The sequence below is a fragment of the Ovis aries genome, chromosome 3 (genome assembly GCF_016772045.2).
Source record: "Ovis aries strain OAR_USU_Benz2616 breed Rambouillet chromosome 3, ARS-UI_Ramb_v3.0, whole genome shotgun sequence".
Classification (NCBI taxonomy): Eukaryota; Metazoa; Chordata; class Mammalia; order Artiodactyla; family Bovidae; genus Ovis; species Ovis aries.
The window spans coordinates 205,663,402-205,690,272 of record NC_056056.1 but is presented as its reverse complement, the minus strand read 5'-3'; the positions used below and the strand labels follow the sequence as shown (position 1 = coordinate 205,690,272).

Genomic DNA, 26,871 nt, shown 5'->3' with positions numbered 1-26,871 from the left:
TGACTGGACGGACAGGAGTGTGAGCAAACTGGCAGATGGTGAAGGGCAGGGAAGCCTGGCGTGCTGCAGTTCATGGGGGTCTCAAAGAGTCCGACACGACCAAGCATCTAATCAACAAAAACCAACTGGTTGGAAAACTTGGGTCGGGGAAATTATAGTGAAGTATTTGAGGCTGTTAACATCACCAACAGTGACAGAGTGGTTGTAAAAATTCTCAAGCCAGGGAAGAAAAAAATGATAAAATGAGAAGGCAATCATTCTGGAGGACTCTCCTGGTGGAACAACTATCATTTAGCTGATTAACACAGTGAAGGACTCTGTGTTGGAGAGACCAGCTCTGGTATTTGAATATATCAATAATACAGATTTTAAGATCCATCTCATATCCTGACAGATTTTGATATCCGGTTTTATATGTCCTTAATTTAAAAATATCCTTATTTTATAACTACTTAAAGCTCTGAATTACTTGCCACATCAAGGGAATATGCACAGGAATGTGAAACCTCATGATGTCATGAAAGAGCACCACAGAAAACTGTGACTGATATACTGGGGTCTGGAGGGGAACTTTACCATCCTGCCCAGGACTACAATGTCCAGGTGACCTCCAGGTACTTCATGGAACCAGAGCACTTTGTGGACTAGCAGATGTATGAGTATAGCTTGGATATGTAGAGTTTGGGCTGTATGTTAGCAAGCATGATCTTTTGAAAGGAGCCCTTCTTTCAGGTGGCGCTAGTGGTAAAGAACCTGCCTGCCAATGTAAGAGATATGAGACTCAGGTTTGATCTCTGGGTCAGGAAGGTCCCCTGGAGGAGCGCATGGCAACCTGCACCAGTATTCTTGCCAGGGAGAATCCCATGGACAGAGGAGCCTGGTGGACTGCTGTCCATGGGGCTGCAAAGAGTGAGACATGACTGAAGTGACTTAGCATGCATGCACTTCTTTCATGGACAGGATGACTATGACCAGCTTGTTCGCATTGCCAAGGTTCTGGGTACAGAGGAGCTACATGGGAGTCTGAATAAGTATCACAAAGACCTAGATCTACACTTCAACAATATTGTGGACAACATTCATGGAAACGCTGGAAAAATTTTACCCATAGTGAGAACAGATGCTTTATCAGCCCTGAGGCCCTAGATCTTCTGAACAAACTTCTGTGATATGACCAACAACAGAGACTGACTGACAAAGAGGCCATGGAGCACCCACACTTCTACCCCGTGGTGAAGAAGCAGTCCCAGCCTTGTGCAGATAATGCTGTGCTTCCCAGCGGTCTCATGGCAGCCAGATGAAGATTGGCAAATGATGGCCTCTCAAAGAAAGCTTAATTTCCCAGCACATCTCTCTGTGCACATGTATTTTAATGCACATCTCTGGATCAAAAACATTTTATTCACAACCATAACTAAAGGTGGAAAGTTAGTTTTCAGAGAGAGCGGGGGGAAAAAAAAGGATGTAATATTAGAATTTATTCAGGAAGGACAAATTGGATGGAGGGGAAAGAAAGTTCTTCCCTCCCACCCTTTACCTCTTGTCATCCCCATGAGAAACAATTTCTCTCTATTAGGGTAATCTACATTTTTGAGATCTGATAGGTATACATGGGGGCTTTCCCAGTAGCTCAGCTGGTAAAGAATCTGCCTGCAATGCAGGAGACCCCAGTTCGATTCCTGGGTTGGAAAGATTCCTGGAGAAGGGATAGTCTACCCACTCCAGTATTCTTGGGCTTCCCTGGCAGCTCAGCTGGTAAAGAATCAACCTGCAATGCAGGAGACCTTGGTTCAATCCCAGGATAGAGAAGACCCTCTGGAGGAGGGCATGGAAACTGACTCCAGTATTCTTGCCTGGAAAATCCCCATGGACTGAGGAGCCTAGCAGGGTTCAGTCCATGGGGTCGCAAAGAGTCAGATAACACTGAGTGACTAAGCACAGCACACAGCAGAAAGAAAGACTGTGAAGTATACACAGCAGAGATATACATGAATGTGTTGGCAAAGAAAAGTCTTTCTTGTGTGCAGGGACTGGCATTGTGTGGACTCCTACCTTCAAGACCCTCCTAGAACTTACTCTGTATAATCTATACATCTGGTGGTTTGTCTGTATCCTTTATCACACCCTTTTATAAACTGGTAAGCACAAAGTGTTTCCCTGGGCTCTATGAGCCACTCTGGCAAATTAATCAAAATGGAGGAGGGGTCATACTCTCTTTGATTTGTAGTCAAATTGAACAGAGGTTGTTGTAACCTGGGTCCTGTCATTTGCATTGGCATCTTGAAGTAGGGGTGGGGGGCAGTTTTGTGGAGCTGAGCTCTTAGCCTGTGGGATCTGATGCTATCCCCAGGTTGGTAGTGTGAGAAGTGAGCTCAACTATGGGACGCCAGGCTAGTGTCACAGAGAGTCATTTGTTTAGTAGGAATGTCTTGTGCACTTGGTGTCCACCAATGTCAGAAGTGAAGAGGCCTGTGTGCACAATAACAGAGATTCACAGGAAAGAAAAACCAGTGAGGAAGAACTGTGGATTTTTCCTTTACACAAATCTTAAAAGGAAGACTGAAAAGGATAGAACTGCTTTCAAATAATTTAACATCATTTGGAACAAACTCAAGAATATTTAGAGAAAGGCAAAAATATCCAGCATCCAAAGGTAAAAACTCACAATCTCTGGAGTGCAAAGATTGCACAGAAGCAGAGAAGTATGGCCCCTGATGTAGAGAAAATGAGCCAAAAAAAAAACAAAAAACAAAACCAGACCCAGGAATGAAACCGAGCAGGACCCTGTAGGGCTCCTGGGTAGGGAAGTCTTTCTGTCCCCCATTTCTTGTTTGTAGGTTGTAGACTCCAGTCCTAAGATCTTCCTTGTGTTCTTTTTTTTTTAATAGTTTTTTACATTTTCCTATGGTATTTCTTTTTATTATTTATTTTTAATTGGAGGATACTTCTTTTACCATGTTGTGTTGGTTTCTGCCATACAAGAATGGGAATCAGACATAACTATATATATACATATCCACTCTCTCTTGAGCATCTCTCCTCGCCTCCCCACATTACACCCCTCTAGGTCATTACAGAGCAAGAAGCTAGTCTCCCTGTTTTATATAGCAGATTCCCACTAGCTATCTATTTTACATGTTACTTTCTAAATTTTTCCCTTGAGTTCTAAAGAGCAGATTAGAACAGGTGCTAATCAGGGAAGAAAAGGGACACAAGACAAGGGAGGAGCAGCCAAGAAACAATAGAGCAGGCTTGGGGCAGGATCCTGGTTCTACCTCGAGATATATATATATATATATATACACATACATACATACATACATGACACAATATCATTAAGTTCTTTATAGAACTAAATCCCCAACAGATGGAAGATCCCCAACAGAATGAAGATTCTTCATTCCAAATTAAAGGAACCAGAGAAACTCCTCTAGAAGATCACCTCAGGCCAGTTTAACAGAACCAGGCTCACAACACATAACACTTAACCAAGCTCACTTAAGCTGTATGACACCAAGAAGGGAACTTCTTTTAAAACACAATTATTTTGCCAGAGAAACCTTGAGGACATTCAAACCAAGCTTAAAGAGAAGTCTCCCTGAGAACATTGGACATTTGTGCTCCTGAAAAAGAGGGGGATTCAGGCCAGTTCCAGAGAGATCTCTAGTTTCCAATTAAGATGCCATTCCTGGGGGGCAGGGTATATTGAGAAAAAAGGGGGGGGGCAATATTCTGAACCAGCTCACTAGGAACACTGGCCACCCTCTCCCAGCTTTCCAAAGCCCTTAATCCCCAGACCACACAGCCTGTCCTAAGGAATCTCCCAGTCACCTGCTAATGTTCTGCAAACTCCCATGAAGAGGGCAGCTTAGGGGCACAGTTATCTGGGGAGAAATCAGGTTATATTTTTCCACATCTCCTCTCCAGGCCAGATACTCATACCTGCATAAGAGATAAGTAAATACATAGTGTGCTATCAATGGAATTTAGGAGGTTATTTATTGCAGTAGCTGTGTTACATACCTAGTTAGTTACTAGGTAACGAGTTCAGATACTAGTTACTAGTTCAGATACTCACATTGAAAACAAAGCCCTAGGAGGTCATGTTGCCAAAACTTGGCCTCTGTTCACTGATGCCAAGTAGAAACATGGAGACCGTGTTGGGTGAAGTACAAAAGAATAGCCGTTAATTTCTTTTCCAGGCAAAGGGGGCCAGAGCAGGCTAATGCCCTCAAGACTGTGGTCACAAGGAGTTTGACAGTGTTCAAGGAGCAGGGCGAGGACAGTTCTCAGATTGGGTGGCATCAAGATGAAATTTCAAGTATCTTCATTCTTCTGGTCTCAACCAGTCTAGGATCAATGTTCTGATGGTCAGCAGTTTTCATCTGGAGAGGGTCCACTTTCTGTAAAAACAGCTTAGGAATGTGTGTCAGGTCTTTGTCTATCTCTTTCAGGGAGCTTGGAGTTCAGTGATTCAGCCATATGGCAGAATTATAATCTAAACTACTACTGATTCCCCAGCCCAACAGCTCGTCTCTGTTTCTGCATCTTCATATTTCCTGATGACCGACTCTTGAGCTGGCATTCTACTTCAAAAGACAAGAACACAGGCACTTGTACGTGGGTTCAGTCATGGCCGAGTGAAACCAGGGAAGGCAGTTTCTTCATCCTCTCCTTGGCTCTCCCGGTGGCAGTTCCTCTTCACTGTGAGCTGCCACTGGCAAAAGGGGTTGTCTGGTCTCAGGACCACAAACACTGCTGCTACTGCCACGCCCTCCTGTTTCCTGGGTCCTCATACACACCCGCCACCCACGGCCTCTGCTGGATGGTCTCTCACTTCCAGGCCTCAGTCTTCCTCCCAGACTTGGGGGGGTGGGATGGGGGGGGGCACAAGATGCAGGGGCCAGAAATCAAGCATTGACAGTAGACCAGATGACACTAGGTACCCCTCAGTCTGGATGTCACATACTGGCTTTATTTTATTTCTTGATTTTTTTTTTACTGGCTTTGTTTTAACCAAGTTACGCTTCCTGTGATTTGTTTCTCAGGGCTTCAAGGCAGAAGAGGAAGTCAGAACAGGAGTAAAGAGGACGCCTGAAGGTTGCTGGTCTTTGGCTCCTCTTCAAACTGCCAAATGCCTGATGGGGGCTGGTGGACTAATGGTGGATCTAAGAGAACAAACCTCTGCTGAGGCTGTCTGCGACTCTGGGTGCCTTCTTGGCAGAGCAAAAGAAAGTCTGCAGAAGGTGTCACAGCCTGGAAATCGGCTTGGCCTAGCAGAGATGCGGACAAGGCTTTGTCTCTTGGAGGTTCAATCTGAGGTAGCCAAGACTTCTTGGTTTTTCTGTCCTGAGGTGACCAGGGCGGAAACTCTGGTTGAGGACACACATCCATACTCAGAAGGCCTTGATTTCTGGCTTGTTAGGAGTGTTATCTCTCAGGAGCCACAGATCAAAATCACTGAAACTACCCCTGGATTACAAAATAGGGGAAATTTATAAAAACCCAAACTACAATGTTATATAAATTGTCAAGAATTAGGATTGGAGTTGGCAAGAAATAAAGGTGCTTCTTTAAGAAAGAATTGATTGGAGGTCAAAATGGTTACATAGTTGCAGGTAGAGGAAGAGGGTACTTTGAAACTATGTTTGCAGCTGGCCGGCAGCTTGCAGATTTTGTTCTGAGAATGGTTGGGATCTTTCCTGGTAGTCCAGTGGTTAAGATTCAAAGCTTCTACTTCATGGGGCACACCTCCGTCTGCATGCTGCAGGGCATGTCCAAAAAAAAAAAAAAAAAAATGCTGGTGGTATTCTTGAGTTTGATATAGTCCCTAAAGTTTAAGTTCTCAGAGATATAAGAACATATGTGACACCACATCCATGGATGGCTACCCAGCTCCATTTTGAATGTGTGAGCCATAGATATTTCATTTTATTTTTAAATGATCTCGAATATGTCATCACCTGTTTTCATCACCCTTTTTTGGGTGATCAAATACCAAAGCTAAGGATCTGTCCACAGTGAGATTGGTTCAGTTGGAATAGAGTTTACGAACATATTCTTAAAACAAGACAGTAACTGCAGAAAGTGGTCTTTGAACAATTTTTTTTTTCTAGTGAATTACTTTAGTCTTTGAAATGATTTAGGATCACACCAAGTAGTGATAATAAAAAGCAGATGACTCTAGAAGACAGTTTGACAGTTTCTTAAGGCATTACTCTACTCATCATCCAAAAATCTCACTTTTTGATCATATACTCATCATATGATCCAAAAACTACACAAATAATTTGAAAACTAATGTTTTTGCAAAATATGCACAGGTATGTTTATAGCAGTTGTATTCATGATTGCCAAAACTTGGAAGCAGCCAAGATGCCTGTCAATATGTAAATGACTAAACACACTTTAGACTCTCCAAACAACGGCACAATATTCTAGGACTTAACAAAGAAGCAATTAAGGAAGAGAAACATGAAAGAACATTTAATGCAGGTTACTAGGTGAAAGAAGTCAATCTGAAAAGGCTACATACTGTAAATTTCAACAACTTATCTTTCCAAATTCAGGAAAAGGCAAAACTATGGAGACAGTGAAAAGATCTGTCTGAAGGGCCAAAGTGGAGAGGTTGAGAGGGATGAAAAGGTGGAGTCCAGGGGACTGTTAAGGCAGTGAAACTATGCTATATGATACTGCAATGATGGATTCAAGTCATTATACATTTTTCAAGATCTGTAGCATACACAACACAAAGAGTGAACCCTAGACTATAGACTTCAGATAATAATAATGTAGCAAAGAGCTAACATCCATCCCTCTCAAACTCTTCCAAAAAATTGCAGAGGGAGGAACACTCTCAAGCTCATGCTAAGAAACCACCATCATCATGATGCCAAAACCAGACAAAGGTATTTCAAAAAAGAAAATTATAGGCCAATAACACTGATGAACATAGATGCTAAAATCCTCCACAAAATACTAGCAAACTGAATCCAGCAATGCACTAAAAGGATAATACACCATGATCAAGTAAGAGTTAGCTCAGGGAGGCAAGGATTCTTCAATATATGCAAATCAATTAATGTGATACATCATACTAACAAATGGAAGGATAAAAACCTTATGATCATCTCAAAAGATGCAGGACAAGCTTTTGACAAAATTTAATACCCATTTATGATTAAAGAAACTCTCCAGAAGATGGGCAGAGGAAACCTACCTCAATATAATAAAGGTCATATGCAACAAACCGACAGCAAACGTCATTTTCAATAGTGAAAAACTGAAGCCTTTCCTGTAAGATCAGGAACAAGACAAGGTATCCTAACTGAAAGAGAAAGACAACAGTCACTGTTTGCAGATGACATGATAGAAAATCCTAAAGATGCCACCAGAAACCCACTAGCGGTAATCAATGAATTTAGTAATGTTTCAGGATACATAATTAATACACAGAAATCTCTTGCATTCATTTACACTAACAACATAAGATTATGAAAGAAGAATCCAAGAAATAATTCCATTTACCATTGCAGCAAAAAGAATAAAATACCTAGGAATAAATCTACCTAAGAGGCAAAAGGCCTGTCCTCAGAAAACTAAAAGATACTAATGAAAGTAATCAAAGATGACACAAACAGATGAAGAGATATAACATGTCCTTGGATTGGAAGAATCAATATTGTGCAAATGACAATACTACCCTAAACAGACTACAGATTTCATGTAATCATTATCAAATTACCAAGAGCATTTTTCACAGAATTAGAACAAAAATTTTTACAATTTGCATGGAAACACAAAAGACCCTGAATAGTCAATCTTGAGGGGGAAAAAAAAAAAAAAAAAACAGAGCTGGAAGAATCAGTCTCCTTAACCACAGACAATAGGGCAAAGTTATAGTCTTCAAAACAGTGTGATAGTGGCACAAAAATAGACCTACAGATTAACTGAAGAGGATAGAAAGCCCACAGATAAACCCGCTCACCTATGGTCAATTTATCTATGACAAAAGAGGCAAGCCTACACAATGATGGAAAGACAGTATCTGCAACTGTTGAAAACATTGGGCAGCAACATGTAAAAAAAGAAAGTACATTTTGCTCTAATACCATACACAAAAATAACCTCAAAGTGAGTCAAAGACCTAATTGTGAAATGGGAAGCAATAAAACTCCTACAGGAAAACATAGGCAGAGCATTCTCTGACATAAGTTGCAGCAATCTCTTTCAACCCATCTTGCAGAATAATGGAAGCTAAAACCAAAATAAACAAATAATACCTCATTAAGCTCAAATGCTTTTGCGCAGCAAAGGAAACCATAGACAAAATTTAGAAAGACTAAGAGAACACACAGATTGGGAGAAAATATTCCCAGTGATATGCCTGACAAGGAATGAAGTCTCCAAAAATTGCAAACAGCTTAATTTCATCAAAACAACCTAATAAAAAAATCAGCAGAAGACCTAAATAGATATTTCTCCAAAAAGACACACAGATAGCCAAGAGACACATGAAAAGATGTTCAACATCTCTAATTACAAGAGAAATGTAAAGCAAACTATAATGAGATATCACCTCATACCAGTGAAAATGGCTATCATCAAAAACTCCAAACAATAAACACTAGAGAGTGTTTGGAGAGAAGGGAATCCACCTACACTGTTGGTGAAAATGTAAGTTGGTATAGCCATTAAGGAGAACAGTATGGAGAGGCCTTAAAAACTAAAAGTAGAACTACCACATGATTCTGCAATTCCAGTCCTGGGCATGTATCCTGAGAAAACCATGATCTTAAAAGATGCATGGATCCCAATGTTCACTGCAGCACTGTTAACAATAGCCAAGACAAAGAAGCAACACAAATGTACACTGACAGAGGGATGGATAAGGAGGATGCAGCGCATATACACAGCGGAATGTTACTTACTGTTAAAAAGAACAAGACACCATTTGCAGCAAAATGGATGGACCTAGAGATTGTCATACTGAGGGAAGTAAGTCAGACAGAGAAGGAGAAATATTGTTTGGCATCCCTTATACACAGAATCTAAAAAGAAATGATATGAATGTACTTATTTACAAAACAGACCCACAGACCTAGAGAATAAATATATGGTTGCCATGGGGAAGGATGTGGGGAAGGATAGTTAGGGAGTCTGGGATAGACATGTACACACTGTTATTTTTAAAATGGATAACTGACAAGGACTTACTGTATAGCACAGTAAACTTTGTTCAAAGTTATATGGTAGCCTGGAAGGGAGGGGAGCTTGGAGGGATATGGATACATGTATGTATATGGCTGAGTCCCTTTGCTGTGCATCTGAAACTATCAAAACATGATCAGTTGGTTATACTCCAATATAAAATTTAAAAAAAAAATTGTAGATCTTTATAGCAATATTTGTAGCACTACATTATTGTTTTTAATATCTGTATTGTTTTCTGTAGTATTGTTTAGTAGCCCCCCCAGGCTCCTCTGTCCATGGGATTTTTCAGGTAAGAATACTGGACTGGGTTGCTGTTTCCTTCCCTAAGTGTACAGTATAAATGTACCATAATTTAACCTAGCTCATATTTATAGACATTAAAGTTGTTTATAATAATTTTACTATTTTAAATATTTTTGAAATAAGTATCATATAGGAATCCATTTATTTCCTCATGATAAATTCTTTGAAGGAGATTTCCTTGGTCCAAAATTTCTTGATACATTAAAGATTTTGAAATATTATTAAAAAGGTTTCTATATTAATAAAATGCATACCTATACTGAAATAGAGGAAAGCAGTAGAATGGGAAAGACTAAAAATCTCTTCAAGAAGATTGGAGCTATCAGGGGAACATTGCATGTAAGAATGGGCATGATAAAGGACACAAATGGCAAGGACCTCACAGAAACAGAAGAGATTAAGAAGAAGTGGCAAGAATACACAGAAGAACTGTACAAAAAAGTCTTAATGACCTGGATAACCACAATGATGTGGTCAGTCACCTAAAGCCAGGCATTCTGGAGTGTGAAGTGAAGCAGGCCTTAGGAAGCCCAAAACAAAGGTAGTGAAGGTGACAGAATTCCAGTTGAGTTATTTCAGATCCTAAAAGATGATGCTGTTAAACTGCTTCACTCACTGTCAGCAGAAAACTCAGTAGTGGCCACAGACAGGACTGGAAAAGGTCAGTTTTCATTCCACTCCCAAAGAAGGGCAGTGTCAAAGAATGCTCAAACTACTGTACAATAGAGCTCATTTCACATGCTAGCAAGGTAATGCTCAAAATTTTTCAAGCTAGGCTTCAGCAGTACATGAACAGAAAACTGCCAGATGTTCAAACTAGGTTTTGAAGAGGCAGAGGAAGACATGAAATTTCCAGTATCTATCAGATCATGAAGAAAGCAAGGGAGTTCCAGGAAAACGTCTACTTCTGCTTCATTGCCTATGCTAAAGCCTTTGACTGTTTGAATCACAACAAACTATGGAAAATTCTTAAAGAGATGGGAGTACCAGACCACCTTATCTGCCTCCTGAGAAATTGGTCAAGAAGGAACAATTAGAACTGGACATGAAATAATGGACTGGTTCAAAACTGGAAAAGGAATATGTCAAGGCTGTATGTTGACATGAGCTTTTTAACTTACATGCAGAGTACATCATGCAAAACAATGGGCTGGATGGATACATACATATAATATGTTTTTAATAAAATTGAAGATGCCTTACCACAAGCTCTACTGTGATGCAGTCAAGACAGACATCGTTATTTCCACTTTATATTTGACTTCAAAAGGTTCAGTTCAGTTCAATCACTCAGTCGTGTCCAATTCTTTGAGGCCTCACGAACCGCAGCACGCCAGGCCTCCCTGTCCATCACCAACTCACAGAGTCCACCCAAACCCATATCCATTGAGTCGGTGATGCCATCTCATCCTCTGTCATCTCCTTCTCCTCCTGCCTTCAGTCTTTTCCAGCATCACAGTCTTTTCAAATGAGTCATCTCTTCACATCAGGTGGCCAAAATATTGGAGTTTCAGCTTCAACCTCAGTCCTTCCAATAAACATCCAGGACTGATCTCCTTTAGGATGGACTTGTTGGATCTCCTTGCAGTCCAAGGGACTCTCAAGAGTCTTCTCCAACACCACAGTTCAAAAGCATCAATTCTTCTGTGCTCAGCTTTCTTTATAGTCCAACTCTCACACCCACAGATGACTACTGGAAAAACCATAGCCTTGACTAGACGGGCCTTTGTTGACAAAGTAATGTCTCTGCTTTTGAATATGCTATCTAGGTTGGTCATAACTTTCCTTCCAAGGAGTAAGTATCTTTTAATTTCATGGCTGAAATCACCATCTGCAGTGATTTTGGATCCCCCCAAAATAAAGTCAGCCACTGTTTCCCAGTCTATTTGCCATGAAGTGATGGGACCAGATGCCATGATCTTTGTTTTCTGAATGTTGAGCTTTAAAAAGTTTACCATATCTGGAAGAAAAAAAAAAAAACAAAAAAACACACACACACACATTACCGTATCTGGTTGAATTCACAAAATCACTGAATAAAATAGCTGAGATTGGTACACAAATTTGTTTCTGTGCTAAAAAGTGAAAGAAAGTGAAAGTAAAGTCGCTCAGTCATGTCTGACTCTTTGCAACCCCATGAACTGTAGCCCACCGGGCTCCTCCGTCCATGGGATTCTTCAGGCAAGAATACTGTTTCTGTGCTAAAGTGTTGTTTAATCTAATGTTATACTGCCTCCCAGTGGTATAAACTTATATTCACAGGCACCTGTAAATCAATAGTTATATATTTCCATTCTTATGCCTTTGGAAATACTGGAGATCTATTTACTTGTTTACTAGCAGAGTAATTTTTCCTGCATACCAAGGATGCTCTTTCTTAAATATTTACATCTCTTGAATCTGTATAATTCTATGCTTAAGACACACAACAAGCAGTTAATTATACGAAATTTAACATATATAGCATATATAGCATATATATTGTCCAAGTCATTGTATCTTAAGTTATTAAACTATTACTATTATTCATTTTACTTTAGTAATAAAATGAATGAATCTCACAGAGTCCATGTAACTTGCCAGTATCACACAGCTACCAGTGCCCAACCAGTACTCTTATTCTCTTGTTCATTCTCAAAGCCCATCCTTGTAACCATGAATTACACTTCCACCATAGTTTTTTCCCAGTTAGAATTTTTGTCAAGGCTTTAATCTTGCACTGCATGTTTACAGCTTTTCCAACATAATATCTTCTCCATGACCACAAGCATCAGATCTTTTGGAATCAATCCTTGAGTAATACCTTGTTCAGGTACTCATTTGTGTAAACACAACTAAATATCTGATCATTGTCTACCATCTATAACTGTACACTTTTTCACAAGACGTAAAGAAGAATTTGCATTCAAATATGTGTTGATTTTGCTACTCCACTCCTGACATTGGCGGTAAAAAAACGGTGGTACAATATTGTAAAGTATTTCGCCTCCAATTAAAAAAAAAAACAAAAAAAAAAACCGGTGGTGAAAAAATTCTTCTCTAAGTGCTTTAAGGTCTAAATCCAAACCATACCTTTAGAAGTGAAGTGAAGTGAAAGTCACTCTATCATGTCCTACTCTTCGCGGCCCCATGGACTAGTCCATGGAATTCTCTAGGCCAGAATACTGCAATGGGTTGGCTTTCCCTTCTTCAGGGCTCTTCCCAACCCAGGGGTTGAATACAGGTCTCCCTCATTGCAGGCGGATTCTTTACCAGCTGAGCCACAAGGGAAGCCTTTAGAACTGCTGTGCAATAGGATAGTCAGTAATCACACTAGTGTATTGAAATTTAAATCAGTTATAATTAAATAAAAATTTAAAATCTAGCCATATTTCAAGTGCTCACCAGCTCCATGTAGCTAGTGGCTACAATTGTGGTTGCACTGATGTGGAATATTTCCACCACTGTAGAAAGTTGATTTAAAAGTGCTGACCTAGAATAAAAATAATTGTTTTCTTCCAGATGTTGAACGAAAGGAACTCCAGCTAACTTGCTTTTAAACAATGAACCATATATAGCTCAATCCATTTTATAGTAATTAGAAACATTAGCCTTCTTCAGTATGTGTGCTTGTGAAATATATAGACGTTAAGATGCAAGTGAAGCAAAACTGTACAGTGACCTTGTAGGATTAGGAATTTTCAGAATTTTCTTTCACTATCTTTGATATCCAAAGATTCTGTAGTATTTCCCCTTTTTTATTTCTAATATTATTGATTTGTGTCTTCTCTCTGTTTTCCTCAGTTCGCTTGAGGTTTATCAATTTTATTTATTTCTTCTAAAGAACCAGCTTTGTTTTATGGAGGCTTATCAACTTTATTGATCATTTTGAAGGAGCCACCTTTTGATTTCATTGATCATCCCTATTGATATCTACTGTTCATTTCTTTTCACTTTGCATTTCCCTTCTTTTTCTAGTTTGCTATGGCTAAAGCTTAAATGTTTGTTTTTAGATATTTATTCTTTTTGAATATATGCATTCAATGTAGTAAACTTTCCTCTAAACATTTATTTTACTCTATGTCACAAATTCTGAAGTTATATTTTCATTTAGTTAAAAATATTTTAAAGTGTTTATTGAAATGTCCTCTTTGACTCATGTATTGTTTAGAAATATTGCCGGGGTCCAGCCCCGGTGGATCCAGGGAATTCTAAGGGTGGACGACGTTGGCGTGGAAAGACTTGTTTATTTATTAATATAAGATTAGATTGAGAAACTGTAGCGTAGTAGGAAGATTAAGTGGAGGAAGAGGGCTGAATAGCTTGGTTTACGCGGAAGACCAATAAAATTCCAGACAAGGAATTTGCACCATCTACGTTGGGCCACCGATGCCTGCTTGAATATCTAAGGGTGCCTCGCCTTAAGCTCCCTTTCGTGCGGGTCTTAACAGCCAGGGCAAGTAAGTAGACCTGGCGAGCCTCCGCGCCCCAGGTGGAGATTCAGCCTGAAGTTAAAGTAAAGAGCAGAGAGAGGGAAAAGGAGAGAAGAAGAAAGAGAGAGAGAGAGAAAGACACGGGGGAGCCAGAGTCCCAAGAAACCAGGCCGAGAGACTAGTTTGAGAAACTGGCCTCATCCTTTATTGTTCAGAAGGCCTTTTATACTTTTGATAAAACACGGAGATCAATGGGTAACACAAAATTATGTAGCGTTCGCAGCTCAGACTCTTTCTATACATCATTTTGTATACAAAAGGTCTCAGGTGATTTACATTATCTTCTGGCCAAGAGGCTTGTTAACACTTTTGGCTCTCTTCCTTAATGAATGTTAATTTTGTTTCCCCTGAAGTGTTTTTCTTTAATCTACATCTCCTTAAAGCATTAAAGTTACATCTCTATAGAACAAAGGTGCAGTGGGATATAACAAAGAAGATACTTAACTCAAAGATCTAATGTTGCTAATACAAGGTCTACTACTTGTTTTTCTGTATACCAACTATATCTACAAATAAAGGATGTGAAAATTTGGCAGCAAGCATTGACTCAACAAATGAAACCTTTAATCAGTCCTATTCTAAAGATTTTGACTCCTCGGAAGCCCCTACATTCCTAGGATGTTTTAAGCTTCCTGTGCCTCCTGCGGTCAGGAGGCCTCAAACAATCACAGGCGCAGCTGTGCGAGTCCTGCAGGCAGGCTAGAAAGCCATCAGAGGGTTTTTTTTTTTTTTTTTTAATTGAAACACTCTTTCAAATGCAGAAGACTAAAGCCCTGAATTGACTTTTTTCCAGAAAATGTCAGAAGAGTGGAAAAGCAGAGCACAAAAGCCGGCAGATTTTTGTTGGGGTACATGCTTAGGAATTTCCAGAGGGGTCCCTGAAGTCTGAGCACGCCTTGCGTATGTCAGCTTCCTTCCTCATGACCTTGTCACGGGCGGGATTCCTCACACTGGCTTCCGGCAAAATATGTTGTTAAATCTCCTGTATTTAGGATTTTCTAGTTATATTTCTATGTAGCCATCTGATTCTAGTTTAATTTCACTATGGCCTGAGCATGTACATTATATGGTTTCTTTTAATTTTTTAAGCTATAATTTTTCAGAATGAGGTCTAACATGGCAAATATTCAACATAACCTCAAGACAAATGTATATTCTGCTGTCGTTAAATAAAGTAGCTTATAAATGTTAATTATTTTATATACAGTTGGTTGATGGTGCTGTTAGTACAACTGCGTTGTGATTTTCTGCTGGATGGGTCTGCCCATTTCTAACGGAGGGTTACAGAAGTCTTCAGCTATAATAGTGAATTCACCTGTCTCTCCTAGCAGTTCTATCAGCTTCTAACTTACATCTTCACACTGCTGTTAGGTTCATATACAAAAGAATTGTCTTCTTGGAGAATTAATTGTTTTATGGTTATGTAATATTCTTCTTTTACCCTGATAACTTTTCTTGTTTAGAAGTTGCTCTGCGTGAAATTAATACAATGATACTCCACTCCAGTACTCTTGCCTGGGAAATCCCATGGACAGAGGAGCCTCGTAGGCTACAGTCCATGGGGTCGCTAAAAGTTGGACATGACTGAGTGACTTCACTTTCACTTTCATGCATTGGAGAAGGAAATGGCAACCCACTCCAGTGTTCTTGCCTGGAGAATCCCAGGGACAGAGGAGCCTGGTAGGCTTCTGTCTGTGGAGTCGCACAGAGTCGGACACGACTGACGCGGCTTAGCAGCAGCAGCAGCAGCTACTCCAGATTTCTTTTGGTTAGTATTCACAAGGAATATCTTTCTCCACCGGTTTCCTTTTTCTTTGACTACATATGTATTCATCTTTAAAGTGGATTTTTTATAGAAAATACAAAATTGCATCTTGTTCTTGTTTCACTCTGACGATTTCCTTTAGCTGGTCTATTTAAACCATTGATACGAAGATGATTATTTAAACAGATGAATTAATATCTGACATGTATGTAAATGTTTTCTATTTGTTGCTATTGTTCTTTGTTTCCATTTTGTCTTCTACTTCTTCAGCCTTATGTAGTTTTAGCTGGGCAGCTTAGATTACTGCATTTTCCTATCCATTGCACTTCTTTCTTTTTTAAAAAAATACATTTTTTAGTGATTGCCCTGATGCTTGTAACACAAAATTACAACTAGCTCAAATATGCTTTCAATTAATATTGTAAACCTCACAAGACTAGTGCAATATCTTATAATAACAAAATAATCCTAATTATACTCTTGTCCCTTACATCGTTACTGCCATTCATTCCACTTATGCATAAACTACAAGAGACTAATACAGTCATTATTTTGAACAAGCTGTTACCAGTGTGATCAATTAAGAGTAGGAAAGATACATTTTAAATTTTCTCTTTTATTCCTCAAAGTAGATCCTAGTTTCTGACTTGGATCGTTTTCCTTACCTCTTTCTTTTCTTTCCTTATTTTAACATTCTTACAAGGAAGGTCTCCTGGCTACAGATTCCCTGAAGGTTGTTTTATGTTTTGTTTTGTTTTGTTTTGTTTTCTGGAAAAAATATTTATTTCCCCTTCACTTTGAAGGGGATTTCATAGAACATAGAATTCTAGGCTGGTAATTTTTTTTCCTCTCAACAATTTGAACATTTCACTCCACTCTCCTTGTTTACCTGGCTTCTTAGGTAACAAAAGGTGGCAAGGTAATTTTTTTCTTCTTGCTTCTTTCCAAATTTTTCTCAATTTTTGTTTGATTTTCTGCAATTTGACTATGATATACCCAGATGTATTTGATGGAGGTGTGTGTGTGTGTGTGTGTGTGCAGATTTACGCTGCTTGGTTTTCTCCAAGCTTCCTAGATCTGTGCTTTAGTGTCTGATATTAATTTGGGGGTAAATTCTCAGTCACCGTTTCTTAAAATATTGCTTCTACTTCTTTGTTCTCCTTTTGGTGTCCCTATGAGAGGGTAACAGGCAGGAAGGCCAGGGGTCTCCAAACGGAGGAAATAGCCTGCAAGTGTCAGACATTTTTATCTCTCTTAAGAGGCAGGAAGAAACCAAACTAGTGATATTTTTTCCTTCTCTATACAAATTTAAAAGGAAATTTCCCTTAAAATTCTGTGTTGCCATATTGACACCTGGTTTCACTTGAAGTTAACCATTGCCTTTTTCTTATGGAAATGTTTATCTTAAGCTATGCTAATGTACTATGCATTTACCCCAAACTAAGTCTTCAAGTCGGTTCCACCTTTTGGGCTCAGAACCTACTATAACCAGTATGTTATACTCTGATATTGTTCCTCTAATCTATGTAAGTGACATTATTTGTATGGTGCTCTGCCCTTCTTCAAGATTCAAGTTAATCCTTTTATGGCACAAGATAAAGCATTTGGAGCCAAGACTGTCCCAAAATACATCCTATGGGTGAGGGGCCTGGTGCCATTCCGAGTTTTGAGACATTCCTTTCTTTCATTAACAGACTGCTGGTGACTATATAACATCCAGCTGAAGGCTAGCAAGGGGGTACTCTTTCTGCCCCCTTCTGATGCCTATGTCAGAAGCTTTCTCTATCTCCTTTATACTTTAATAAAACTTTATTGCACAAAAGCTCTGAGTGATCAAGCATCATCTCTGGCCCCGGATTGAATTCTTCTCCTCTGGGGGCCAAGAATCCCGGCGTTGTAATTCAACAACAACCTTTCACCTATTACATGTTGCACTTTTTGTGGTTATCCCACAGCTCTTGGATATTGTTTTGGGTTTCCTTTTCTTTTCTTTTCAGTTTTTTTCTTTTAACTTTTCAGTTTTGGATGTTTCTGTTGCTATGTCCTAAACTCAGAGATTCTATCCTCAGCCATGTCTAATCTATTAATGAGGCCATCAGACACTCTTTATTTTGTAAGTGTTTTTGATTCTCTGACATTTCTTTTTTTCCTTTCTTATAATTTCTATGTCTCTCCTTTCACTACCTATTTATTCTTCATTGTGTCTATATTTTGCATTGGGGTCATTAGCATGTCAGTCATAGTTTAAAAAAGTTTCCAGTGTGATAATTCCAATATTTCTGCCATACCTAAGTTCTGACACTTTTCAAACTGTGCTTAACTTTTTGTTTTTGTTTTCTGTGCTTAGTTATGTCTGACTCTCTGCAGTGCCATGGGCTATAGCCTACCAGGCTCCTCTACCCATGGAAGTTTTCAGGCAAGAATACTGGAGCCGGGTGCCATTGCCTACCTCAGGGGATCTACCCCACCCAGGGATTGAACCTGAGTCCCTTGCATCTCCTACATTGGCAGGGGGATTCTTTACCACCAGCACCACCTAGGTGGTTGAAAACTGTGTTATAATAAATATATTTTAATTTTGCCTCTGATTCCTGGCAAGGAGCTTCAAAAATCATTATAATTTTTTCAATTTCTTGAGTCATAGAAGAAGTAATTTTGTTATGCTAGTGATCATTCATTGTGAAGGTTCTCTATAGTTTCAAGGGAGTGTCTGGTCACCGGAAAAAAACCACCATCATGTGAGTCAGTTCAGTTCAGTCGCTCAGTCTTGTCCGACTCTTTGCGACAACATGAATCGCAGCATGCCAGGCCTCCCTGTCCATCACCAACTCCCAGAGTTCACTCAGACTCACGTCCATCTAGTCAGTGATGCCATCCAGCCATCTCATCCTCTGTCGTCCCCTCTTCCTCCTGCCCCCAAACCCTCCCAGCACCAGAGTCTTTTCCAATGAGTCAACTCTTTGCATGATGTGGCTAAAGTACTTAGAGGGTAGCAAATTCCTGCCCTCCCTCTGTTCACAGACACACAAGCTGTGCATGCCTACACCCGATTCTAATGTACCAAAGACACTGAGACCTAAACTCTTCATAGCAGAACATTGCCTACATTCCACCTTGGCCATTGGTTGATTCACTTGCAAGAAATATCTGAACAACACTACAAGGGCTCTAAAAACTGAACTGGAACCAGAGCCCACAGAAGGCCTGAACCTAGCCAGAGTGATTGTCTGCTCAAACCAAAAATTTGGATATGCTCCAGATATTTAAACAAAGTGTCTCCTAACAAAATATTTATTAAAAGTGTCCAGAAGACAACCCAAAATTATTCAGCATATTAATAGCCATGAGAATTTGGACTTGCATGGGGAAAGGCAATCAACAGAAGCTGTGCTGATGTGACACAGATGTTGGAATTACCTAGAAAATATTTCAAGCAGCTATTATAAAGATACTCAAAATATCAAAGGAATGAAGAAATAAATGAAGTCATTTAACAGGAATTAGAAATCATCTATTTCCTCCTCTGAATTGCCTTCTATCTAAATTGATTGCTACTTTTATCAAGGATAAAGAAAAACTTCCATTCTAAATTATGACACCCCAATTTTCTCCAACAGGTAAAAGTCACTTTTTTCATAGTAAGTCATCAAACAAAATCTTAATAAATGATTTTAATTTCAATCTCATATATATGTATGTATATGTGTATGTATATACAGATATATATATATATATATATGCACACACACACATTTTTCTTTCTGTACAGCATCTAATATAAGATATTTTATTTGAATATTCTCCTAAATTTTTATCTGGAATTGTTCATTTTTTTAAATTGGTAAATATCTTTTACTTGCCTTTTAATGTTTTCTCACCTGTGAGCCTCCCTGATGTTTTATACTTTATTTCATAATAATAACATGCTGCATCTGTGTAACACTTTACAGTATTTTCCCAGTGAAATTAATCATTACATTGTCAGTCATAAATTTTACCTGTTTCCATTCTCTTATCTCTTTCTCTTAATATTTCCCTTTCATTACCTGTGAGAACAAGAATTTCCATATCTTCTTATTCTTATACAAATTACAAACACATTTATAATTTTATAAATTAGAGCACTCTTTCAAGGTCTCTCATCCTTGAAAACTCTGTACCTCTGAACCATTTTCCCTGTGTGTTATCAGTAGCATTATTTTATCACCTCAATCCCCAACCTCATTCCTTACAGCCCAAATTCTTACCTCTTTTCGCAATCTACACAGTTGGAAAGCATCTTTCTCTACCATATTTATGTCAGGCATTTTACCTCCAGCTCTTATTAGAGAACTAAGACCAGAGGCAACCGTTTGAGGTCGGAACTTCCTGAGTAACTGAAAAAGTCAAGCTAAGCTAATTTGGGTAGTGAAAGAGTCACACAGTGAACCACATATTTTTAGTCAGAAGGCCACTTGCCACAGACACACAGAGAAGACTGGGCTTTGTATGAATGTTTAAAAAGACAAGGAAGCTATTTCACGAATAATACTTTATTTTTTTTTTTTTTTTTTATTTTTTTTTTAAGTTACTTTTTTTTATTTTTTAAATTTTAAAATCTTTAATTCTTACATGCATTCCCAAACATGAACCCCCCTCCCACCTCCCTCCCCATAACATCTTTCTGGGTCATCCCCATGCACCAGCCCCAAGCATGCTGCATCCTGCGTCAGACATAGAGTGGCGATTCAATTCACATGATAGTATACATGTTAGAATGGCATTCTCCCAAATCATCCCACCCTCTCCCTCTCCCTCTGAGTCCAAAAGTCCGTTATACACATCTGTGTCTCTTTCCCTGTCTTGCATACAGGGTCGTCATTGCCATCTTCCTAAATTCCATATATATGTGTTAGTATACTGTATTGGTGTTTTTCTTTCTGGCTTACTTCACTCTGTATAATCGGCTCCAGTTTCATCCATCTCATCAGAACTGATTCAAATGAATTCTTTTTGACGGCTGAGTAATACTCCATTGTGTATATGTACCACAGCTTTCTTATCCATTCATCTGCTGATGGACATCTAGGTTGTTTCCATGTCCTGGCTATTATAAACAGTGCTGCGATGAACATTGGGGTACATGTGTCTCTTTCAATTCTGGTTTCCTCGGTGTGTATGCCCAGAAGTGGGATTGCTGGGTCATAAGGTAGTTCTATTTGCAATTTTTTAAGGAATCTCCACACTGTTCTCCATAGTGGCTGTACTAGTTTGCATTCCCACCAACAGTGTAGGAGGGTTCCCTTTTCTCCACACCCTCTCCAGCATTTATTGCTTGCAGATTTTTGGATCGCAGCCATTCTGACTGGTGTGAAGTGGTACCTCATTGTGGTTTTGATTTGCATTTCTCTAATAATGAGTGATGTTGAGCATCTTTTCATGTGTTTGTTAGCCATCCGTATGTCTTCTTTGGAGAAATGTCTATTTAGTTCTTTGGCCCATTTTTTGATTGGGTGGTTTATTTTTCTGGAGTTGAGCTGCAGAAGTTGCTTGTATATTTTGAGATTAGTTGTTTGTCAGTTGCTTCATTTGCTATTATTTTCTCCCATTCAGAAGGCTGTCTTTTCACCTTGCTTATATTTTCCTTTGTTGTGCAGAAGCTTTTAATTTTAATTAGATCCCATTTGTTTATTTTTGCTTTTATTTCCAGCATTCTGGGAGGTGGATCATAGAGGATCCTGCTGTGATTTATGTCTGAGAGTGTTTTGCCTATGTTCTCCTCTAGGAGTTTTATAGTTTCTGATCTTACATTTAGATCTTTAATCCATTTTGAGTTTATTTTTGTGTGCGGTGTTAGAAAGTGATCTAGTTTCATTCTTTTACAAGTGGTTGACCAGTTTTCCCAGCACCACTTGTTAAAGAGATTGTCTTTACTCCATTGTATATTCTTGCCTCCTTTGTCAAAGATAAGGTGTCCATATGTGTGTGGATTTATCTCTGGGCTTTCTATTTTGTTCCATTGATCTATATGTCTGTCTTTGTGCCAGTACCATACTGTCTTGATGACTGTGGCTTTGTAGTAGAGCCTGAAGTCAGGCAAGTTGATTCCTCCAGTTCCATTCTTCTTTCTCAAGATTGCTTTGGCTATTCGAGGTTTTTGTATTTCCATACAAATCTTGAAATTATTTGTTCTAGTTCTGTGAAAAATGTGCCTGGTAGCTTGATAGGGATTGCATTGAATTTGTAAATTGCTTTGGGTAGTATACTCATTTTCACTATATTGATTCTTCCAATCCATGAACATGGTATATTTCTCCATCTATTAGTGTCCTCTTTGATTTCTTTCATCAGTGTTTTATAGTTTTCTATATATAGGTCTTTAGTTTCTTTAGGTAGATATATTCCTAAGTATTTTATTCTTTTCGTTGCAATGGTGAATGGAATTGTTTCCTTAATTTCTTTTCTACTTTCTCATTATTCGTGTATAGGAATGCAAGGGATTTCTGTGTGTTGATTTTATATCCTGCAACTTTACTATATTCATTGATTAGCTCTAGTAATTTTCTGGTGGAGTCTTTAGGGTTTTCCATGTAGAGGATCATGTCATCTGCAAACAGTGAGAGTTTTACTTCTTCTTTTCCAATTTGGATTCCTTTTATTTCTTTTTCTGCTCTGATTGCTGTGGCCAAAACTTCCAGAACTATGTTGAATAGTAGCGGTGAAAGTGGACACCCTTGTCTTGTTCCTGACTTTAGGGAAATGCTTTCAATTTTCACCATTGAGGATAATGTTTGCTGTGGGTTTGTCATAGATAGCTTTTATTATGTTGAGATATGTTCCTTCTATTCCTGCTTTCTGGAGAGTTTTTATCATAAATGGATGTTGAATTTTGTCAAAGGCCTTCTCTGCATCTATTGAGATAATCATATGGTTTTATTTTCAATTTGTTAATGTGGTGAATTACATTGATTGATTTGCGGATATTGAAGAATCCTTGCATCCCTGGGATAAAGCCCACTTGGTCATGGTGTATGATCTTTTAATGTGTTGTTGGATTCTGATTGCTAGAATTTTGTTGAGGATTTTTGCATCTATGTTCATCAGAGATATTGGCCTGTAGTTTTCTTTTTTGTGACATCTTTGTCAGGTTTTGGTATTAGGGTGATGGTGGCCTCATAGAATGAGTTTGGAAGTTTACCTTCCTCTGCAATTTTCTGGAAGAGTTTGAGTAGGATAGGTGTTAGCTCTTCTCGAAATTTTTGGTAGAATTCAGCTGTGAAGCCATCTGGACCTGGGCTTTTGTTTGCTGGAAGATTTCTGATTACAGTATCAATTTCCGTGCTTGTGATGGGTCTGTTAAGATTTTCGATTTCTTCCTGGTTCAGTTTTGGAAAATTGTACTTTTCTAAGAATTTGTCCATTTCTTCCACGTTGTCCATTTTATTGGCATACAACTGCTGATAGTAGTCTCTTATGATCCTTTGTATTTCTGTGTTGTCTGTTGTGATCTCTCCATTTTCATTTCTAATTTTATTGATTTGATTTTTCTCTCTTTGCTTCTTGATGAGTCTGGCTAATGGTTTGTCAATTTTATTTATCCTTTCAAAGAACCAGCTTTTGGCTTTGTTGATTTTTGCTATGGTCTCTTTTGTTTCTTTTGCATTTATTTCTGCCCTAATTTTTAAGATTTCTTTCCTTCTACTCACTCTGGGGTTCTCCAACTCTTCCTTTTCTAGTTGCTTTAGTTGTAGAGTTAGGTTGTTTATTTGACTTTTTCTTGTTTCTTGAGGTATGCCTGTATTGCTATGAACTTTCCTCTTAGCACTGCTTTTATAGTGTCCCACAGGTTTTGGGTTGTTGTGTTTTCATTTTCATTAGTTTCTATGCATATTTTGATTTCTTTTTGATTTCTTCTGTGATTTGTTGGTTATTCAGAAGTGTGTTGTTCAACCTCCATATGTTGGAATTTTTAATAGTTTTTCTCCTGTAATTGAGATCTAATCTTAATGCATTATGGTCAGAAAAGATGCTTGGAATGATTTCGATTTTTTGAATTTATCAAGTTTAGATTTATGGCCCAGGATGTGATCTATCCTGGAGAAGGTTCCATGAGCACTTGAAAAAAGGTGAAATTCGTTGTTTTGGGGTGAAATGTCCTATAGATATCAATTAGGTCTAACTGATCTAATGTATCATTTAAAGTTTGCGTTTCTTTGTTAATTTTCTGTTTAGTTGATCTGTCCATAGGTGTGAGTGGGGTATTAAAGTCTCCCACTATTATTGTGTTATTGTTGATTTCCCCTTTCATACTTGTTAGCATTTGTCTTACATATTGTGGTGCTCCTATATTGGGTGCATATATATTTATAATTGTTATATCTTCTTCTTGGATTGTTCCTTTGATCATTATGTAGTGGCCTTCTTTGTCTCTTTTCACAGCCTTTGTTTTAAAGTCTATTTTATCGGATATGAGTATTGCCACTCCTGCTTTCTTTTGGTCTCTATTCGCGTGGTATATCTTTTTCCAGCCCTTCACTTTCAGTCTGTATGTGTCCCTTGTTTTGAGGTGGGTCTCTTGTAAGCAGCATATAGTGGGGTCTTGTTTTGTATCCATTCGGCCAGTCTTTGTCTTTTGGTTGGGGCGTTCAACCCATTTACGTTTAAGGTAATTATTGATAAGTATGATCCCGTTGCCATTTACTTTATTGTTTTGGGTTCGGGTTTATACACCCTTTCGTGTTTCCTGTCTAGAGGATATCCTTTAGAATTTGTTGGAGAGCTGGTTTGGTGGTGCTGAATTCTCTCAGCTTTTGCTTGTCTGTAAAGCTTTGATTTCTCCTTCGTATTTGAATGAGATCCTTGCTGGGTACAGTAATCTGGGCTGTAGGTTATTGTCTTTCATCACTTTAAGTATGTCTTGCCATTCCCTCCTGGCCTGAAGAGTTTCTATTGACAGATCAGCTGTTATCCTTATGGGAATCCCCTTGTGTGTTATTTGTTGTTTTTCCCTTGCTGCTTTTAATATTTGTTCTTTGTGTTTGATCTTTGTTAATTTGATTAATATGTGTCTTGGGGTGTTTCGCTTTGGGTTTATCCTATTTGGGACTCTCTGTGTTTCTTGGACTTGGGTGATTATTTCCTTCCCTATTTTAGGGAAGTTTTCAACTATTATCTCCTCAAGGATTTTCTCGTGATCTTTCTTTCTGTCTTCTTCTTCTGGGACTCCTATAATTCGAATGTTGAAGCGTTTCATATTGTCCTGGAGGTCTCTGAGATTGTCCTCGTTTCTTTTAATTCGTTTTTCTTGTTTCCTCTCTGATTCATTTATTTCTACCATTCTATCTTCTATTTCACTAATCCTATCTTCTGCCTCCGTTATTCTACTATTTGTTGCCTCCAGAGTGTTTCTGATCTCATTTATTGTGTTATTCATTATATTTTGACTCTTTTTATTTCTTCTAGGTCCTTGTTAAACCTTTCTTGCATCTTCTCAATCCTTATCTCTAGGCTATTTATCTGTGTTTCCATTTTGATTTCAAGATTTTGGATCATTTTCACTATCAATATTCGGAATTCCTTCTCCGGTAGATTCCTACTTCTTCCTCTTTTGTTTGATTTGGTGGGCAACTCTCCTGTTCCTTTACCTGCTGAGTATTCCTCTGTCTCTTCATCTTGGTTATATTGCTGCGTTTGGGGTGGCCTTTTTATATTCTGATAATTTGTGGAGTTCTCTTTATTATGGAGCTTCCTCACTTTGGGTGGGGTTCTATCAGTGGCTTGTCAAGGTTTCCTGGTTAGGGAGGCTTGTGTTGGAGTTTTGGTGGGTGGAGCTGGGTTTCTTCTCTCTGGAGTGCAGTGGAGTGACCCGTAATGGGTTATGAGACATCAAAGGTTTTGGGATAATTTTGAGCTGCCTGTATATTGAGGCTCAGGGGAGTGTTCCTGTGTTGCTGGAGAATTTGCGTGGTATGTCTTGTTTTGGAACTTGTTGGCCCTTGGGTGGAGCTTGGTTTCAGTGTAGGTATGAAGGCTTTGATGAGCTCCTATTGCTTAATGTTCCCTGAATTCAAGAGTTCTCTAATGTTTTCAGGCTTTGGATTTAAGCTTCCTGCTTCTGGTTTTCAGTTTTATTTTCACAGTAGCCTCTAGACTTCTCCATCTATACAGCACCGATGATAAAACATCTAGGTTAAAGATGAAAAGTTTCTCCACCTTGAGGGACACTCAGAGAGGTTCACTGAGTTACAGGAAGAGAAGATGGAGGGAGTAGTTAGAGGTAACTGGAATGAGATGTGGTGAGATCAAGAGAGGAGAGAGCAAGCTAGCCAGTAGTCACTTCCTTATGTGCGCTCTATAGTCTGGACCGCTCAGAGGTATTTACGGAGTTATACGGGGAAGAGGAGAGGGAGGAAGTAGACAGAGGTGACCAGGAGGATAAGAGAGAGGAATGAGTAGGAGAGAGACAAATCCTGCCAGTAACCAGTTCCTTAGGTGTTCTCCACCGTCTGGAACACACAGAGATTCACAGAGTTGGATAGAGAAGAGATGGGGGAGAAAAGAGACAGAGGCCACCTGGTGGAGAAAAAGGAGAGGCCAGAGGAGGAGAGAGTGGACAAGCCAGTAATCTCGCTCTCAGGTAAACTTGGGTAGTGAAGTTTGGGTTTTTAAATGTACAAAATTGACAACAAAGATTAAAAATCTGATTTTGAAGACAATGGTCTGCTTTTCTGGTTGCCTGATGTCCTCTGCCAGCCTACAGAAGTTGTTTTGTGGAGTTTGCTCGGCGTTGAAATGTTCTTTTGAGGAATTTGTGAGGGAGAACGTGATCTTCCCGTCCTATTCCTCCGCCATCTTTTTCACGAATAATACTTTAATTACAAGACAATGTATTTCAAACCAATCACCATGATAAGTCCAGTTACGACATGTCAGCTTGCAAATATATTACACAGTTATTGACCATATTCCCTGCACTGTACGTTTCATACTTACAACTCATTTATTTTGTAACTGGAGGTTTTGGTTTCTCACTCTTCCTCTTTCTTTCTCTCTGCTCCCCCCACTCCTTCCTGGCAAACACATATTTGTTCTTTGCATCTATAACTATATATACACAGTATAAAAATGTTGAACTGCTAT

The 26,871-nt window shown here is 38.9% G+C and overlaps 1 protein-coding gene and 1 pseudogene across 5 annotated transcripts in view; one reads left to right on the top strand and one right to left on the bottom strand.

Annotated features, from left to right (window-relative positions):
• Nucleotides 1-20,131, bottom strand: part of LOC101103227 (C-type lectin domain family 2 member H-like) — a 38,642-nt gene extending 18,511 nt beyond the window's left edge. The window contains exons 1-4 of one of the 5 annotated variants that reach the window (XM_060413433.1): nt 20,001-20,131; nt 10,720-11,476; nt 4,079-5,764; nt 3,832-3,942 (exon numbers count right to left, since the gene is read on the bottom strand). Coding sequence is in view for 1 of the 5 variants with exons in the window: in XM_042247560.1 (XP_042103494.1) it covers nt 20,001-20,060 (60 nt within the window). In the remaining 4 variants the exon portion in view is untranslated. The remainder of the gene's footprint in view (nt 1-3,831; nt 3,943-4,078; nt 5,765-10,719; nt 11,477-20,000) is intronic. The other 4 variants (XM_060413434.1, XM_060413435.1, XM_060413432.1 and 1 more) reach the window with 4 other exon arrangements.
• LOC105614390 (casein kinase II subunit alpha'-like) lies at nt 118-1,310 on the top strand (annotated as a pseudogene).
• Nucleotides 20,132-26,871: the final 6,740 nt, after the last annotated feature.